Genomic DNA, 16,579 nt, shown 5'->3' with positions numbered 1-16,579 from the left:
ATGAGAACCTGTTTGTTATGTATTATGCATTATGCATCCAATATAATCAGTAGCTGTTACAGCTTAGGTGTGTGTTGCTGGTGAGAGAACTCCACTGCACACCCGGCCGTCACTACAGAATGCCTGCTTCTTAATACTACGTTGGTGTTAAGAAGCTTTATTCCTGGTTTTGGTGACTTGGTCGTTGGTGAGGCAGGTGTTGTTTATACAAAGTAACCAGACCTACCAATAGGACCAGTTAGCACTGCTGTTTATTCTTTAGGGTTCTTTACTATGCTTAAGAAATGTAGTCCTTACCAGTTCTTGTGATTTTATATCTAAACATACAAAATAACCTTGGTTTGTTAACCTGGAAATTGGTTTGTGAATCTATTCATCAAGCATGTATCTTGTCTTCAGTTTTCTGTTTGTTTGGTTTGGGACTTTTTGTTTTACACACTACAGAAAACATCCCTAACCTTAAGGTGGCTATAATAATGTGATTTCAGTAGAAGGTGAGAAAATTTGTCCTGTTCCCAAAGTTAAGCCTAAATGTAATAACAATTCAGTGAAATTAATCTTTCAGTATTGTTTGTAGGAAGGATCATTGCTCTGCTGAAAAATCTGTGTATCACAAAAAGGAGAAATTTTTGATAGGAATGTGAAGATTAGTGTGAATGGGAGGTCTGATTGTGGAAACACCAGAAGGAAGAGTAGAAGAGAGAAAGAAATGGCCAATACTGATGGCACCTAGATTTGCAGATCAGCAGGATTACAGCACATCTTTGTGCAGCTTCTTAGAGGACCAGGTAAGGAAAACAAAGGGCAGCCTAAAACAAGGGACGTGTTCCTGTGCTCAGACTATAGTGAAGAATTAAGCTATTAAGAGATGATGGTGGGAGTGTAAGAACCGGCCGGAGCCTTGAGGCCTGAGGTGGGACAGGATGGGAGACAAAGCACTTCTGAATCGCTGTTAGATCCCCGGGGGTGCAAATGGCCCATCAGCGCATGGCTGCCAACCTAGCCAGCGTGCGTTGTCCCCGGGGCATTCCTGGCTGGAGCGCTTGAGTGCCCGTGTCTGAACGCAGGACACAGTGCTGGGACAAACACCTCTTCGTACTTGTGGGTGTAAGCGAGTGAGCATGATCAGTTTTGTGTTACACTGAACTTGCCTTTTGCTCCTCTAAGCCGCTTTGCTGAGTTCAGTTTGTTGTTGCTGCAGTGTTGCAACATCTTGTCGCTGAAAAGTACAGATAAGCCCCACTGACACCAAAGCAAATGCAGCAGTAGAAGGAAATGCAGGGGGAGTGACACCTGCCTTTTTTTTTTTTTTTTAAGGAAAATACATTTGCAGGACAGATGGCAATTGCTGCAGTTAAATTTTCTGTGACCTCGGTTCTTATGTTAGCGAAATACCGGATCAACACTAAGACCAATCTGTAGGTATTAGAAAGCAAGGCATTCTTTATTGCAGTGCTGGGCGCACATGCGAATCATATCGCAAAGGGGAACGTGCTTTTTCGTTGCACGGTTACAGCCTTTATAGACCTTTCTCATTATACATTCATTATCTTTCCCCGAAAAGGCAATGTTATTCTAATGATTTCCCAGAATTATTTTACGCTACCTCCTTCCCACTTGCGTTTACTCTATCAAGCAGAACTAAATGGGTCGGTGGTCTTTCGAAGGTCTCTAGTGGTTGTCCGTAGTTTTCCTCACGATGTCCTCTAGTTGAATCCCCCTACTTGAGCACAAGCCAGGGCCCCTTTTCTGATGCAACATCTCAGTCATGTAGATGTTTGCTAGGCGTTTCCCTGACGTCTCCTTGATGCCTCTTTAATGTCTCCTTAACGTCTGGTATGTATAAATAGCTTTGTCTCCTTGGCAACTCCTGCAGTTCCTGCAGTTTCCGTACATTCCTCTTTCATCAGCAAACAGGCTATGCAGAGTTTCACAACCCAAAGTTTCACATAGTTTCACAGCCCCTAATTCAAATGCTAGCAAAACCAAAATTCATGTAAAAGTAGGAAATTTCACTTCATCACTTGTGATTGTATGTGGGATGTGAGGTATGCTAGTTTTGGCTGCTCACTTAGTGAATGCAGGCTGCTTTGACAGCGAGCTTGGTGATACTTCTTTCATTTTGTGAGAGACCTATATGTTGTAATATAGGTTGATCTCCCCAGCACGCATTCCTAATGCAGGAACCCTTCACCAGTACTGTGTTTATTTCTCATCGAGGAGCCAGGAATATCTCTGGTTCATCACAGCAAATTGCTGAGTGCTGATGAGTTTCTGGGTCTGGTGGCTTTTGCTTTTACCTAGATAATGGAGTGCTTGCCCTGTTCTTCCTGGTCTTTGCTTGTGCGCCTTTAAAAAGTTTTGTTTATTTTCTCAGGTCTCTGTTCCTAATTAGTACTTTTGTTTTCACTTGTTTTCTAATTAAACGTGCTGCTACTTATCAGTCTCTTTAGTTTCCGCCCTTCATATTCTACTTGAATATTTTCACAAGAAAAATAAAAGCTTAAGACAGCCAGCTGAAGACAGAGAAGTTCCCTCCCATGCCACACGCCTCTTTGCAACACAGTTGAGACAAAATGCCAAAGCTTGCAACTATTTCTTAAGGTGGCTCTGCAATGCACAGAGATCCTAGCATGAGAAGCATTACCACACAAGCTCTGGTCCTTTGGTGCCCACACTGGGAACAGTGAAGATGTCAGAGCACACCCGTGGGTACAGATGTCCTTTGAGAGCCTGCAGGTATCTGACTATGTAAGTGTGATGATAGTGCTCCCTTGTGATAGCGGTGTACGTATAGATCATTCACTGTGTTAAAATGGGGGATTGAGTAATGAATTTTATATTAATTTTTAATTAGATATTATTTCCTCACTGGCAGAACTCAACAGCCAAGTTTTAGGGCTCGACTGGTAAAATGTGGTTTGAAGAAACTCCTGCTCTGGGGGATAGTCTCAGTGTCCAGACTGCAGTGTTTTGTGTTTTCTAGGACGACGGGCTTTGTGTATTTAGCTTGGCATAGTGCAGAACATTCCTGTGCAACTGGCTGGGCACTGAATCGGGGCACTCTGTAATGATGATCTCGAATCTTAATAGGAGAAACGTGAATCATGTTGGATAAGCCCTGTGCTAGGTTTACTGAGGATTTACACTTCCTCATGGGGAAGCAGACTGAGGGCGGTACCTACTCTGTTGATAAAAGCAGATGTCTTCACTTTTTAGGAGGTGTATGTGACTAAAGGAGTCCAGCCACCGACTGAATCGGGTGCAGACGGTTATTGACTGGCCTCAGCAAAAGACACCGTTTCCCACCCACCTGCTCTAAGTATAAACTTCTCTTTCTTTGCCCATGTTGTTGCGCTTGCTTATAGGAAGGAAAAAGGGGCTGTGAGGGTAAAATGAATGCAAGTCATTTGTTTGTTTCAATCTCGTATGGAAAACATTGGTGACAATGTGTTCCCAGTTCCAAGTCCTGAGCTTGGCAACTGGAGCAGCGTTTTCTTTCAACATGTGGGGTGTGACAGAAAGAGGTCTTTCTTACCTTTGTATTTCTCACTTGTACTTTGGTTCAAGTCTATAAAAGTTTAGGTTCAGTACTCACCCCATGTAATCAGGGTCAAAGAGTGAGTTTCAGTGTTCTGGGTTTTTTTTTTTTTTTTCCTTCCTAGATTTTTTTCCTCCTTAAACTAACTCCTGAATTTCTTTAGAGTTGGAGCCCTACATCTTGCCGGCACTGACTTCCCACACCAGGGCTTGCTGCGAACAGGCAGGAAGGTCTGGGTTGCTCAGGCAATGAGGGGGCTTTTCAGTCATTTTCTTGGTCCAGCATTATTGCCACAGGATGCAAGCAGATGCTGTCTTGCGTGACAGCATGTTTTCAAGATAGTGTTCGGCTTTGTAAAGTCTAAACCAGCTCCCATGAGCAGCCTGTCACTGTTGGGCATCTCTTTGACAGGTGCTCTTTGCTGTGCTGTTTGTTGTGCAGGATGGTGACTGCCAAGGTGTGGGTTCTGAAGAAGCATTTTGAGGGTTTCCCCAAAACCAGTGACTTTGACCTGAAAAAGATAGAGCTGCCAAACCTAAAGAATGGAGGTAAGTGGAGTGCCACCTGTTTTTACATTTTTTTGGAGGTTGTCTGATTGCTGACAGATGGCTGTGCATCTGTAGAGCTGTTCGTATGTTTCTCTGTCTTGGATTTTGAAAAATGGGTTCGCATGGCTTGTGGCAAGCCATACACATTAGCAGAGAAGGGCTGTTGCTCAAGAACACATATGCTGATGGGTTTACTGGGTTTTAAGACATACTGCCTTCTGATAATACCTTTAAACACAGTGCCTGAGATCTTCTAACTCCAGCATGCTGCAGCTACCTCATGGCTTTCACAGTCTCACATGGCCTAGTTGCACGTGGTGCCTGATGGCAAAGCCATGTGAATGTGTTTGCAAAAAAAGCTTACTGGAGAAAATTGCTGAACTGATACACCCTCAAAACCAACAGCCACAAGGAAACCGAATTTGTTTAGAAAGAAAGAAGTGAACCAAGACACAGAGCAAACAAGGTAACTGTAGTAAAACCCAAACATACTTGGCTGGTGAAAAGTTTTTGTCTACTTTAATTTGAAAAATACTTTGGAAAAAGCTGAAGAAGACAGTACCCACTGGGAGTAGGTTTTCATTGGAATTTTTCATGCTGACAGGGAAGGTGTTGAGGATGGTGCTGGGGGAGAACAGAGTGAATGGGGTGGGAGTGAGCCTGCAGCTGCAGGGCCTTGGGCGTGGTCTTTCATTTTAAGAAGCAACAAGGCAAGAATTTTGTCTGCATTCAACCTCTGGGGTTTTTTTACCGGTGCTTATCTGTTATATTTGACCTGTTGTGACAGCAAAAGAGAGTGAATGAAAAGAGAAAAAAATGCACAGGTTTTATTTCTGTATTTCTCTGAGGGAATATGATAATGTATTACACAGAAGAGCAGTTGATAAAAGAATGAACCTTGATTTTTGGCTTCACATGGACATCCATACCATGGTGTCTTGAACCTCACCCCATCACTTGCCCTTTACAAAATTTACTCCAGTTTAGAAGGAGTGCCAAAGAAATTGCACTAAAGTACTAGTTACGTTTGCAACTTAAAGATTTGAAGGGTGATTTCTTCTTACATATGCTTTCAAATGTTTTCATAGATGTGTGCTTCTATAGCATTCAGACACACTTAAAATTTTCATGCCTGTGGGTGTTTAAGAATGTGGAGTCATTTCTTCCTTCCTGTTTTAATTCCTACGGCAAGAAGAGGAATAACTTCATACTAGAATAACACTTTTAAAGGACATGGCCTTTCTCGTGGTGTTACATGGCCTTGACTATTCTTCCTGCTCACTCTGAGTAATGCAAAAATATTTATATCTGAATATATTTCTAGCTTATACTAGCTAGACCACTGCAGCACAGACAATGAAAAATATTATTAAGTGGAAATGAACAGCTAAAATTGCTGTGTGAATGAGAATTTAAATTAAAATTTGTTTAACAGTATATTTCACAAGAACTAGTGGCATCAGAGACAGTAAGGTGGATTAGGCTACCTAGAAAAGATAGCCAAGTGTTTCTGTTTAAGGCAGCTAAGTAGTTTGCATTTGAGCTGTGCCGAGGTTTACCACCCTCTGCTGGTTGAATCGTGGGAAGGCATTTTATTTATGGGTCGAAAGTGAGAGCCTTCTATAGAGGAGTTAGATAAAGAAAAAAAATGTTGAAAAAAAGCTAGCCTCCTAAAGAGACACTACAGAAAGTGTCTTTCGTAACAGCGCAGTGATAATCCAGACAAAGCTAATGAATGTAGTAGTTGTTTCTGGTAGTTTTTCCCTAAAGTATGATGGGATATGGGGTTTTTGAGCTGTCAGGAATTCCTATCACTTTTGTTGAAAGACTGACTTGTGGCAACCATGATTTACTGCACTGCTAATGCCCAGTAATTTGCTTTATCTTTTGTTGCAGAGTTGCTGCTTGAATCAGTGTTTCTCAGTGTTGATCCTTACATGAGGTATATCTTTTTCTTCTTTTTAAATTGCTGGCTAACATACCTTTTGATCTCCCACTTAAAGCTCAAAAGAGGATGTACTTGGAGCACCCCATGTTGCTGGAGTCCCAGATGGCTTTGCCTGCTTTTTATAAATTGTGTGTAAATTACAATACTCCCAATATAGAGATGTGACAGATTTAGGCAGATGTTAGGATAATGATGCTGCAGCGCTATACTTTTCTTGGGCTCTGCTGTTGTTCCTTGTCAAGTCTCTTCCACTGGAATGCAATGGGCTCAAATGAGACTGCAGCCCTATTGCAGTAGCCGCTTCATTTATCTTAGCAACCTTTTACTTAAGGATACATATTCTAAGTAGGTAATTGCTCATATGCCCATGTTAATAGGCAATAGTTGAAGCACAAGGAGACTGGGTAGTTTGAAGAAGCCTGGTGGACCCTAGTGTCAGAGATAGTTTTTTGGTCTCAGCCACCTTGTAGTGCTGGACCACGCTGGGAAGATTAATGGTATTGTGTCCCCAACACTCCAGCCCAGTATTCAGTCAAGATGGGATGCTCAAGTAGCTGGCTATGGAAAAGATACCCAGTTAGGAAAAGATACCCAGTTATGTCATTACAGTGAGAAGCTTTTTGCAATCTGTTTGACATCACTGCTTATGCTCTCTGTCTGGGTCAGACAGTGTATCTGGAACATCATTCAAGTTGCTTACAGTAAGCCATCTCTGCCTGTGTTACAGACCTTACAGTCAAAGGGACATGAAGGAAGGCGACATAATGATAGGTACACAGGTTGCCAGGTAAGATCTTCAGTTCTCGTTATCCATATACATGGCAGATCTCGAAGGAATGTACTGACATTTGAGACATCTGCAGCCTGCATTACTAACTCTTGACTTGAGTCTCTACATACTTCTGCAACCGTATTCTTATCTGTAATTGGTTGGAATGTGTTTTTCTCTAAGAACCTCTTTTGCCTTCTTGGAGAGCATTTAGGCCTCTGATACAATCTATGTGTTATTTTTGGCAATAATGTTTTCAGACGAAATTTTTACAAGCAGAGGTAATAAAGGACTGATCATTGTACTTTCTGTCAACTGCACATTTTAAAATCTTAAGTGCTAGTAATTGCATGCCCAAAACCATGCATGCTGTCTACTCCAGGTGAGGATACCTCAGTGTCACCTAAGGTACGGCTCTAGCCAAAGGGTTATCTGACCTTAAATCCACCCTTTCCCAAACTTGTGGTAATTTAGCTACACAGATGTTTCCCTTTGTCAGCTTGTTGCTGCTGTGCTGCCTCTAAATTGCTGTCCAGGAACTCTTGTGTTTCTCTGCAGGAGTAGAGGGCTGGGATAAATTAACAACCAAGTCTGCTGAACAGAAGGCCAGTTGCTTCCAATATTTCAAACCTTCCTACCCTTTCCCAGCATAGTTTTCATCTTGGGCTAAGAAAGTTGAATTTTCATTTGGCATAGAGACACTGCAAGTATGAACTTCTCTGGTTTTAGATACTGCTTTCTATCAGGTTTTGTTAGACCATGAGGTTCCATCTTCAGGATCTTCAACCTTTAAATGAGGTGCAGGTTGTCTAAGAAGGGATCTGCTTGTTACTGCCTGTCTGTGACTTCTTGCTTTTCCACCCTTTAATCCTGGCATCCTCTTTCCTGCCTTCTAACACAGAAGCCTAATCTGAATTCATACCAGGCTGATGCTAGTCAAACAAAAAATTCGTCATCTAGGTGGGAACATTGGATTTTTTGTGGACAGGGCTGAGTCTAGAATTGTCTTGCCTGGTATCACCCTGCTGATGAGAGATTGTAGACATTTCAGGAAAGACATCAGAAGCCTACAACGTCAGCAGGTATGGGCTAAATGTCTTGATGTGAAATACTTCTTTTTTCTTGCATCACAGGGCAAAAGAAATATAGGAGGGAAGAGCCAGTGATGGCCTGTCTCTGACAGAGTATTCTTTTCTTTTTTTTTTTTTTTCCTTTTAAACAGGATTGTAGAGAGCAAGAACCCTGCTTTCACAGTGGGGGCCTTTGTTGTGGCTGGAAGTGGCTGGAGAACTCATTTCATCTCTGATGGGAGAGACCTACGATGTCTTCCTTCCAGTTGGCCAGAATCACTCCCCAAATCTCTGGCTCTTGGGACAGTTGGCATGCCAGGGTGAGTTTTGAGATGCAAAGGCAACTATCCCCTGGATTTTGCTGTGCAGGATATTTCTGCCTATCTGTACGGCCTTTTCCCCTCCTCTTGTTCTACCAACATGTTGTCCACTCACTCTGGTAAAAAACACATGCGTTTCTGGATGCCCTTACCCTGTAGAGGGTCTGAAGTTTGACCTATCTTCTAGAGCAGAGATTTGCCTTGGAAATTATGGTTCCTGTCCTTGAGGAGTTGTAATAAGGTAGGAAGAGGATCCAGGAGGGGCTGGAAAGAATCCAGGTCAATCTGAATTAAAGTCAGTGGAAGAAATTCACTGGCACCTGGACTAGTCTGCTTTTGCTGATTGGGCTCTTCTGCTATCACCATATTTCCAGAATTTCCCTCCAAAATGTCAAAAGACAGCTGTCATATTATGCCACAAAATAGAGGTCCTTTTAATCACATTGCAGCAGACAGAGCTGCTCGCTACTGCAGTCTCTTGAGTCATCTTCTCACATTTCTTTGCTCTTTTCTCTGTATTTTTTATGGGAGATCAGGACTTTGGAAGGCTTTCAGAATGATTGTGTGTGATGCAGGACTTCTCAGGTTTCATTTTGACATCAGGCAAGATGCATGTTTTTCGAGAGCTGCTAGATGGATTCTGTTCACCCTTTCAGTTTGGACAAAGTGGGAAGCTTTAAGCTTGAATTTAGAAGAAAAGTTTGTTGGGATTCTGGGCCAGTTGATCACGTTGCTTCAGGAAGCTTGCAGAGCCTGATGCCATTCAGTATTTATATGATCAGTGAAGCATGCTTGTGCTAAACTTTAGTGGTTCCTACAGATTACTGTTCACTCTCAGGAGCAATGTGCCCATCAGTTCGCAAGGTTTTGCCACAGTTTTTTCTTTTTCTGTGAGCTTTGATTTGTGGTATCATTTAATCTTTGCCTCAATATGGTAGATACCAGCTGGCTACTGACCTCTGTCTAGCTTAGATTTACTTTCTTTTCCAGTGTGTTAACTGAGTTATCACCTTGCAGAATTATCTCTGTGTTTCTCATCTCATCTAGTGAGCACAAGGAAAGCTGTTTTCACCTAAGGCAGATTTCTGCCACAGCATCCTGTTTCCCAGTAGTGTATCTGTTTTTTTCTGGGATGGCTGTAAAAAAGCCAAATTAAGAAGTCTGGATAAGTTTCTGTGTTTCATAAAGAATGAGGAAAACTGAATCTTGTTCTGGTTGTGACAGTATTTTGGTTAAATATGGTCAAGTCACATCTCTGCGTCTGGCGTCTGTTATTTCTCACTAAGCATTCTTTCTTCTTCACAGCCTCACTGCGTATTTTGGTCTGCTGGAGGTCTGCAAGATGAAGCCAGGAGAGACGGTGCTGGTTAATGCTGCAGCTGGTGCTGTAGGCTCTGTGGTGGGGCAGCTCGCTAAAATTGGGGTGAGTGGCTTGAACTGCTCATACTTGCTCCTCAGAAGGCTCACCTGAGAGACAGGGAAACAAGGCCATGAATGATCAGGAGGGCAGGCATCACTGATGCCATGCCTGCAGTAAGGTCTTGAGACGGGGCAAGCTGATGAAGATGTAGCAGAGCTAGTTGAAAGTTTCCTAGAGCCCAGGAACTCGTATGGTGATGACAGCCTGACTTCAAGGGTGAGCCCTCCATCCAGCACTCTGTGAGTGTCTGCGGAGTTAAAAAGGACAAGGACTCTGGTATGATGCTGAACCAAAGACCTTTATTAAAATCATAGTGCTACTTTTATATCTAAAAAAGCTCTCCATGCGCTATCAACGCCGTGCTGATAGGGTAAAGCCTTGTATCCATGTGGTGAGTGCTGCTCTTTGATTGGCAGCGTGCTACTCTTCGCCTGTCAAGCCATCCGTTAGCTCAGTCCTATTTTTTGTCTCCTTCTTCCTGTTTCTTTCATCTCCTTGTTCCTCTTCTGCCAACTGCCAAACCGCTTCAGGTCACAAAAAATCAGAGTTGAGGTCATCCACATATACTTGCCTAAAACCGTCTAGCTATATTTGCCTAATGCCATATATGCTTGCCTAAGGCCAATCAAATATACTGCCTCCAGCAGTACTGCCCCAGCTGCTACTCTCAAACCAGCTGCGGTGAATCCACCTATCAAACCAGCTAGCATCGATCTGTCTGTGAGCAGGATCGAACCAGCTCAGGTCGTACCACCTACCATCTGGCTCAACCCAGCTGGGATCACACCAGTCTGGCTGCTTAACTCCACAAGTGTCAGCCTGTGTTGTGAGGTGATATTTAGAAATGTTTTTCTCCTTGCCTTGCAGGGTTGCAAAGTGGTTGGCTGTGCTGGCTCAGATTACAAGGTTGCCTATCTGAAAAAAATAGGCTTTGATGAAGCCTTTAATTACAAGACTGTTACATCTCTGTATGAAGCCCTGCATAAAGCCTCTCCTGATGGTTATGACTGTTTCTTCGACAATGTGAGTTCACAGAGGGCCTTGCCCTGAGCAGGCTGTTGCTTTCTTTGAACTATTAGCAGGAACTCAATATTGTATACATCTAATTGAAGGCTACACCAGGAACTCAGTATGGAGTTTAATCTAATTAAGAAATGATCTCCATAAGAGCTTATTGCTTTCCTATTCCCTTCCCACACTTTTTTCTGACTTGGGCAGCAACAGAACAAAGACAGCCAAAGCTGGATTGTTGGCAGTGTTTGTGGATGGAGAGAGAGAAGCTTATCATCACTGTCTGGAAAGTATGGCACATTTTGGGGAGGTAAGGGTCATAGTGAACATTGAACTGATGCTGAACAGAGCTCCGGTCCATTCCTGGCCCCACCTTGGACCGTAAGCAGTTCTCTGCCATTGCTGGAAAGGGAGCAAGCATGGACAGCCCCACAGTACTTGGTCCAGGTGGCTACTTGGGTACCTGTAAAGAAAACGGCTGCAAGGCCCACCCCACTTGCAAAATTGCTGGAGTGGCCTGTAGAGGGTTTCTGACCTCTCCCAAGTACAGCTGGAGTTAACAGAGGCTGTGGTCTGTTCTCGATGGGCTATTTGAATGTGACCATCTTGTTTTGGAGGCTAAGAGGGTTTAACAATACAGATGCAATCAAACCATGTCAGTTTGCCTTCAAGCCAGAGAACAAGCCCTGGCTTTTTAAATTTCTTAATACAGCTAATGTATGCATTGTACCTGATAATATAATACCTGGCACAGGGGTATTAGCTGAGATACTGGCCTAAAACTCCCTGGGTAGCTATCTGGTTTTAAAGGGCAGCCACCATCACCCCTTTAGCATGTCTTTCTCTCCACAATCTCTCCACCGATCCAGGGATGATGGCACTGTCATTCTGTGTGGATTGCAATGCACCCACCTTGCTCCAGCAATCTGTGTGAATGTATGGTGCCAGGGCCAAGTGCTTGCCCATGTGGCAGGAGCTCCTGATTGTTCTGCCTTACTTTTCCAAATATCAAGCCCTGTGCTGCTAAGGTCTTAAATAGGTTTTGTGGTCACATCTGTTCCCTTCCCTCTCATTTACAACTTCTGTGCAGAGCTCTCCCCAGCAGTAAATTTTCTTCACAGCTTTTCTCCATTAAAAGCTTCTGAGCATAGCACATCCCTATTTGGGAGAAGAGAGTCATTAACTAAAAACTTATCATCACCATGATGTGAAGAGGTAAAAGTGCAGACTGGTGTGGGGGAAAAGCAGAGGTGGTGCTTCTTTGTGCTCCCAGACATGTCCCTTAGGAGGAGGGATCTAAGGGCAAGTCCTGCCCAACGCTTCCAAACCAAGCTTTGTGAAGCAGATTTGGAATTAGAACTGATTCCCTGTGTCCATAACTAATTTTTAGAAGTGTGAGATCTAGTCCTTACAGGTGTTGACTAAGTAAGGGTTTCTGCAGCCACCAAGTCTTTGCAGCAGTGGAACTCACCTCTCCACTCCTTGACTGAACCTGTTGGTGCAACAGTGCAAGGCTGGCAGGCTTAGGCAGTCAGTGCCAAACACTGGATTGTCACTAATACTGCACATGCTCTGGTTCTTGTAGGTGGGTGGAGAATTTGCCAGTATTGTTATCAACCAGATGAAGAAATATGGAAGGATTGCAGTCTGTGGAGCCATCTCTCAGTACAATGACTCCATGCCTAAGAAAGGTTTGGGCCTGCTTTCTTGTGTCTAAATGTATTTCCTGTTTGGTGATGGCAGAGAGAAAAAAGTAATGGGAGTTTCTTGAGATTTTATTGATATGCCATTTGAGTGTATGTATGTGTGTACATTTGGGTAACTAACTGCTGCTCTGGGACAGTGGGAGTATGACCACGCTCCTTGTGTGTGCATGCACTCATCCTCCTTTGTGCATGCTTATGTTGGATGGAGAACACCAGCTGATTAGAAATGAGGGAGACACTAAACTACTTAAAATAGGACTCCTCAGGGCTTTAAGCAGATACAGATTAGTATAAAGTAGGTGTGGTGGTGGCATGATGCCATTTACACAGTACGTACGTCTAGATGAGAGAATGGATTTCCCTCAGGTTTTTAGATGAGGCAGCTCCGTGTTGTTTGGTTGTTTTTTTCCCCATAAAATTTCAGCTACTGGTGAAACTGATGGGAAATGTGGCTGAAATGAATATTCACTTTCAATAGCGTTAAGTTTTCCAAATTAGCCTTCTAGAAGAAACGGGTCTGAATTCTGTTTGACAACTGACTGGCTTTGGACTTGCAGATCACTTTAAAAATGGGACAGGCTTTTCAGAGTGAGGAGACTGTCATACATTTTTATGATTGCAGGAACTGGTTTTTAAGGTGTAGAACTTTTTTGAGATTTAGGAAGACTATGAGAACCTGGCAATCTATCAAACAAGCTGTCAAAACAGTGTTTCCAGGATTCAGCTGAAGCCCTGCAGGTGAAGTGGAGGCCACTTTACTTCTGAATGAAACTGTTTTCAGAAGTGTTGGGTGATTAGCCCCACAGCTTTATGGATCAGGCCTTTGTTTCCTGGGGTGGCTGCCTGTCCATGAATCCTTGGTCTTTTGTCCTGAAAATTCTGTTTGGAAGAAATAGCCGCTGCTTCTGGCTAGAACAAAGTGATTTAGTGGTCTTTGCTGGCTAAAAGCTCTCTTTATGTGTTGGGTCTTGTTTTAAATGAAAGTGATATTGCAGGTAGTTTGCCAGTTCCTTTCTCTTGCAGGGCCTTATGTTCAGATTCCAATGGTCTCCAAAGAGCTTCAAATGGAAGGGTTCCTTGTGACCCGCTGGAATAACCGCTGGGAAGAGGGTCTGAATGCACTCCTGAAATGGGTTGTGGAGGTAAGGAAGGATGGGGTAGTCTTCTGTAAGGGTTACTCACACCATCGCTTCCCTCTTTGCAAGAGGTCTCTTGTCAAGCTGTTGACAAGCTGGTGTCCCAGTGTGATACTTTTCTTCCACCTACCTTAATCCTTGAGCCTTTTCAGGACACTCAAACAACAGCGAACATGCCTGATCCCTTCTGCTTTGTTGAGACCTGTGATATTAGCTTGTGGACTTAGATACATTTCAGAATACAAGCAGACTTTGAAAAAGGATGCCTACAGAGTATTTCAAAACACTTCCCTGGCAATGAAGAGTTTTATATTTAGAGTGATTCCTCCATTTCTTATTCAGAAGTCTGCTTTCATTTGTGTTATCAGCAAGGATTTCCATTGTAGTGTTGTGCTGAGATTACTGGCAAGAATGGATGTTTTCATGAAATTGAGAGCTGGGCTTTAAAGAGACATAATAGGTAACTTCTTAAATTTTATTTTTCTAAATGGAGGCTGAGTTTAACACTTGATTCATGGCTGTGAAAAGCTTGTGAGTGTGAACACTAAAGGCTAAGAGGCTTTAGCTTTTACAAACACGAGGATTTGGGATGGCTTAGTTTTTGATCATTTGGATTTGCAATTCCATACTTCCTTATGGGCAGAAGCAGGTCTGACTTCGGGGAAGTAATCCCCTACCTGTCCATTGTTTGCGGACCAAGTAGCACTAAATCTGTCCTGTTTTTCTAGCTGTGACTTTTGCTGTTCTGACTTTAGTAGAAGATCTTGCAACAAAAGCAGATCCTCACAAAAGCCCTACCTAGTTTTGCAAAGTTACCCCAGTGCTTGCCAGCTTGCATGTTTCAGATGAAACATACAAGCTAGAGGAAATTTGGTTGCCATTTAGTCTCCTGAAGATCATAGCATCATAGAACCATTTAGGTTAGAAAACACCTTTAAGATCATCGAGTCCAACTGTTAATCTAGTACTGCTAAGGCCACCACTAAACCATGTCCCTAAGTGCCACACCTACGAAGCTTTTAAGTGCCTCCAGGGATGGTGACTCAACCACTTCTCTGGGCAGCCTGTTCCAGTGCTTGACAACCCTTTCAGTGAAGAAATTTTTCCTAATATCCAATCTAAACCTCCCCTGGTGCAACTTGAGGCTGTTTCCTCTTGTTCTATTGCTCGTTACTTGGGAGAAGAGACTGACCCCCCGACCTCACTACAGCCTCTTTTCGGGTAGTTGTAGAGAGTGATAAAGTCTCCCCTCCAGACTGAACAACTCCAGTTCTCTCAGCTGCTCCTTCTGTTCTCCAGGCCCTTCACCAGCTTCATTGCCCTTTTCTGGACACGCTCCAGCACTTCAATGTCTTTCTTGTAGTGAGGGGCCCAAAATTGCACACAGTGTTCAAGGTGTGGCCTCACCAGTGCCAAGTAGAGGGGCAAGATAGTGAAAACTAGGCAGCTGGTGAATGAAAATGATTTCCTTTCTTCCTTTTGACAGGGAAAAGTGCAGTACCATGAACAAGTCACTGAAGGATTTGAGAACATGCCAACAGCTTTCATTGGAATGTTAAGGGGAGAAAATCTTGGAAAAGCTGTTGTAAAAGTCTGAAGGTCACATTCCTGGGAGACTGGCATAGGAGAATGTCATTAAGTGCTTTTAACTCACTGATCGAAAGGCAAGTTTCAGGCTTTTTGCTGGATGCTTGGTGATAAAAACTTCTGTTAATAATTGGGCTAATAACTGTAAGTATATGCCAATGGCTTTGCTTTTGAAGAACTGGAGAGCTGCTTTCTAAAGCTACACCAAAAAAACCCCCCAAAAGCCTTAAAACTGCTGAACCTCATCAGAACAGATTTAATAGTATCTTGAACCTTTCTATAAGTTGGCTTGTAGAAAGACAAAGCAATTCCAAGAGCTTTGCCAGCTGATGGCACATTTGGTGACTAACATTTACCCATTGATTTGGCCCAGAACTTGGCAAAAGGTATTTTTTTAACCATTGTGATGGAACAAAGAACAGGCTAACAGCACCTTGGGGTTCCTAGCTTCCTCGCTGGCTGGCTGTGTTTGGTTTTTTTTTTAACTTTCATTAGGAAATGTAGATACCTCAGTTACTCTCAGATTATGGAAAGAAAAAATAAATCTGTTAATGGATACTTTGCTTGTGTTATAGTTCTGTTTGTGGAATGCCCTCTTCTTCACTTTGTTGTGGTTAATATGGAGTGGCTAAAATATTCCAAGCACTTACTTATCCCAGCAGATCTCACAGTACAGGTGACAAGGATAGGTCACTTATTTCCTTGAGTAATTTGGCCATTGGTGTCCAAGCTTAGAGTTGACCTTGCTCTCCTGGAAGATGAGATCAATATGCTGGCCCAGCCATGCTAAAGTGGTGTCCAGGACCCACATAGTGCTGAACAAAGGAGACATTCATGTTAGCAACAATAAATATTTTATATGTATTGAAAAAAACAGAACAAGAACATCTTAGTACAGGATACAGACAGGTATTGAAGGTGATAGTAATCCATCTTCAGCCACTGTGGAGGACTTCTTGTTTAATTTTTAGGTCTGTGAAGAGGGATCCTAAGCAGCCTTAATGTTTTTTGCAGTGCCAGGATTAGATACTCTGTCTGTCAACAAGAAGAGGTCACTTACTTAAGATGTAGATCAACTGATACTTGCTGAGAGTAATGAACACAACACATGTCCTGAAACACAGGTTGACTGGGTGCTGGGGAAATAAATGCACTTGGCACAAGTAGGGGAGAGGTTCTGGCTGCTTTATAGGGTTTTCTGAGGAGAACGTATTGCTGGTTTGGGTTAGCTCCAGCGCTGTGGTTTTCAGCTGGCCTCTGAGAAATATTTGTGGATTAATACTACTGCACAGCTTGGAAGATGGTAAAGCAGAAAAGGGAGTTCATGTCACCAGGCTTCAGACACCATATAGAGGCCTGCTGTCACTTGGTGGCTTTTTATTGAGAAATTTTCAGAGGGCTTGCAAGTCCTAAAACTGAGTTGTGTTAAGTTCAGTGAATTCTTGATCTCTTGTTTCAAGTAAAGTTGTGATTTGGGAATGAACTAAAAATTGCCACATGGAGTTCCATGAAGAAAGATTTGG

The 16,579-nt window shown here is 42.9% G+C and overlaps 1 protein-coding gene across 2 annotated transcripts; it reads left to right on the top strand.

Annotated features, from left to right (window-relative positions):
• Positions 1-2,692: 2,692 nt before the first annotated feature.
• On the top strand, positions 2,693-15,372 carry PTGR1 (prostaglandin reductase 1). Of its 2 annotated transcripts, XM_009958087.2 has the most exons (10): positions 2,693-2,712; positions 3,983-4,089; positions 5,986-6,031; positions 6,765-6,824; positions 8,029-8,196; positions 9,502-9,619; positions 10,484-10,639; positions 12,213-12,318; positions 13,357-13,475; positions 14,956-15,372. In XM_009958087.2, exons 1-10 carry the CDS (start codon positions 2,693-2,695, stop codon positions 15,064-15,066), a joined length of 1,011 nt encoding a protein of 336 aa, XP_009956389.1. In that variant the 3' UTR covers positions 15,067-15,372. The 2 variants fall into 2 exon arrangements, with proteins under 2 accessions (XP_009956389.1, XP_086335873.1); XM_086479747.1 differs by lacking the exons at positions 2,693-2,712; positions 10,484-10,639 and adding an exon at positions 3,250-3,322 and having other exon boundaries at positions 3,953-4,089.
• Positions 15,373-16,579: the final 1,207 nt, after the last annotated feature.

The sequence above is a fragment of the Leptosomus discolor genome, chromosome Z (assembly GCF_034619465.1).
Source record: "Leptosomus discolor isolate bLepDis1 chromosome Z, bLepDis1.hap2, whole genome shotgun sequence".
In the NCBI taxonomy this organism is placed as follows: domain Eukaryota; kingdom Metazoa; phylum Chordata; class Aves; order Leptosomiformes; family Leptosomidae; genus Leptosomus; species Leptosomus discolor.
This window is presented reverse-complemented; position numbering and strand designations above follow the sequence as displayed.

Coding starts and splice junctions, on each gene's coding strand:
- PTGR1 (XM_009958087.2), top strand. CDS start 2,693: ATGTCAGAGCACACCCGTGG. Junction 8,197..9,501: donor GGGACAGTTGGCATGCCAGG/GTGAGTTTTGAG, acceptor TCTTCTTCACAG/CCTCACTGCGTATTTTGGTC. Junction 13,476..14,955: donor TCCTGAAATGGGTTGTGGAG/GTAAGGAAGGAT, acceptor TCCTTTTGACAG/GGAAAAGTGCAGTACCATGA.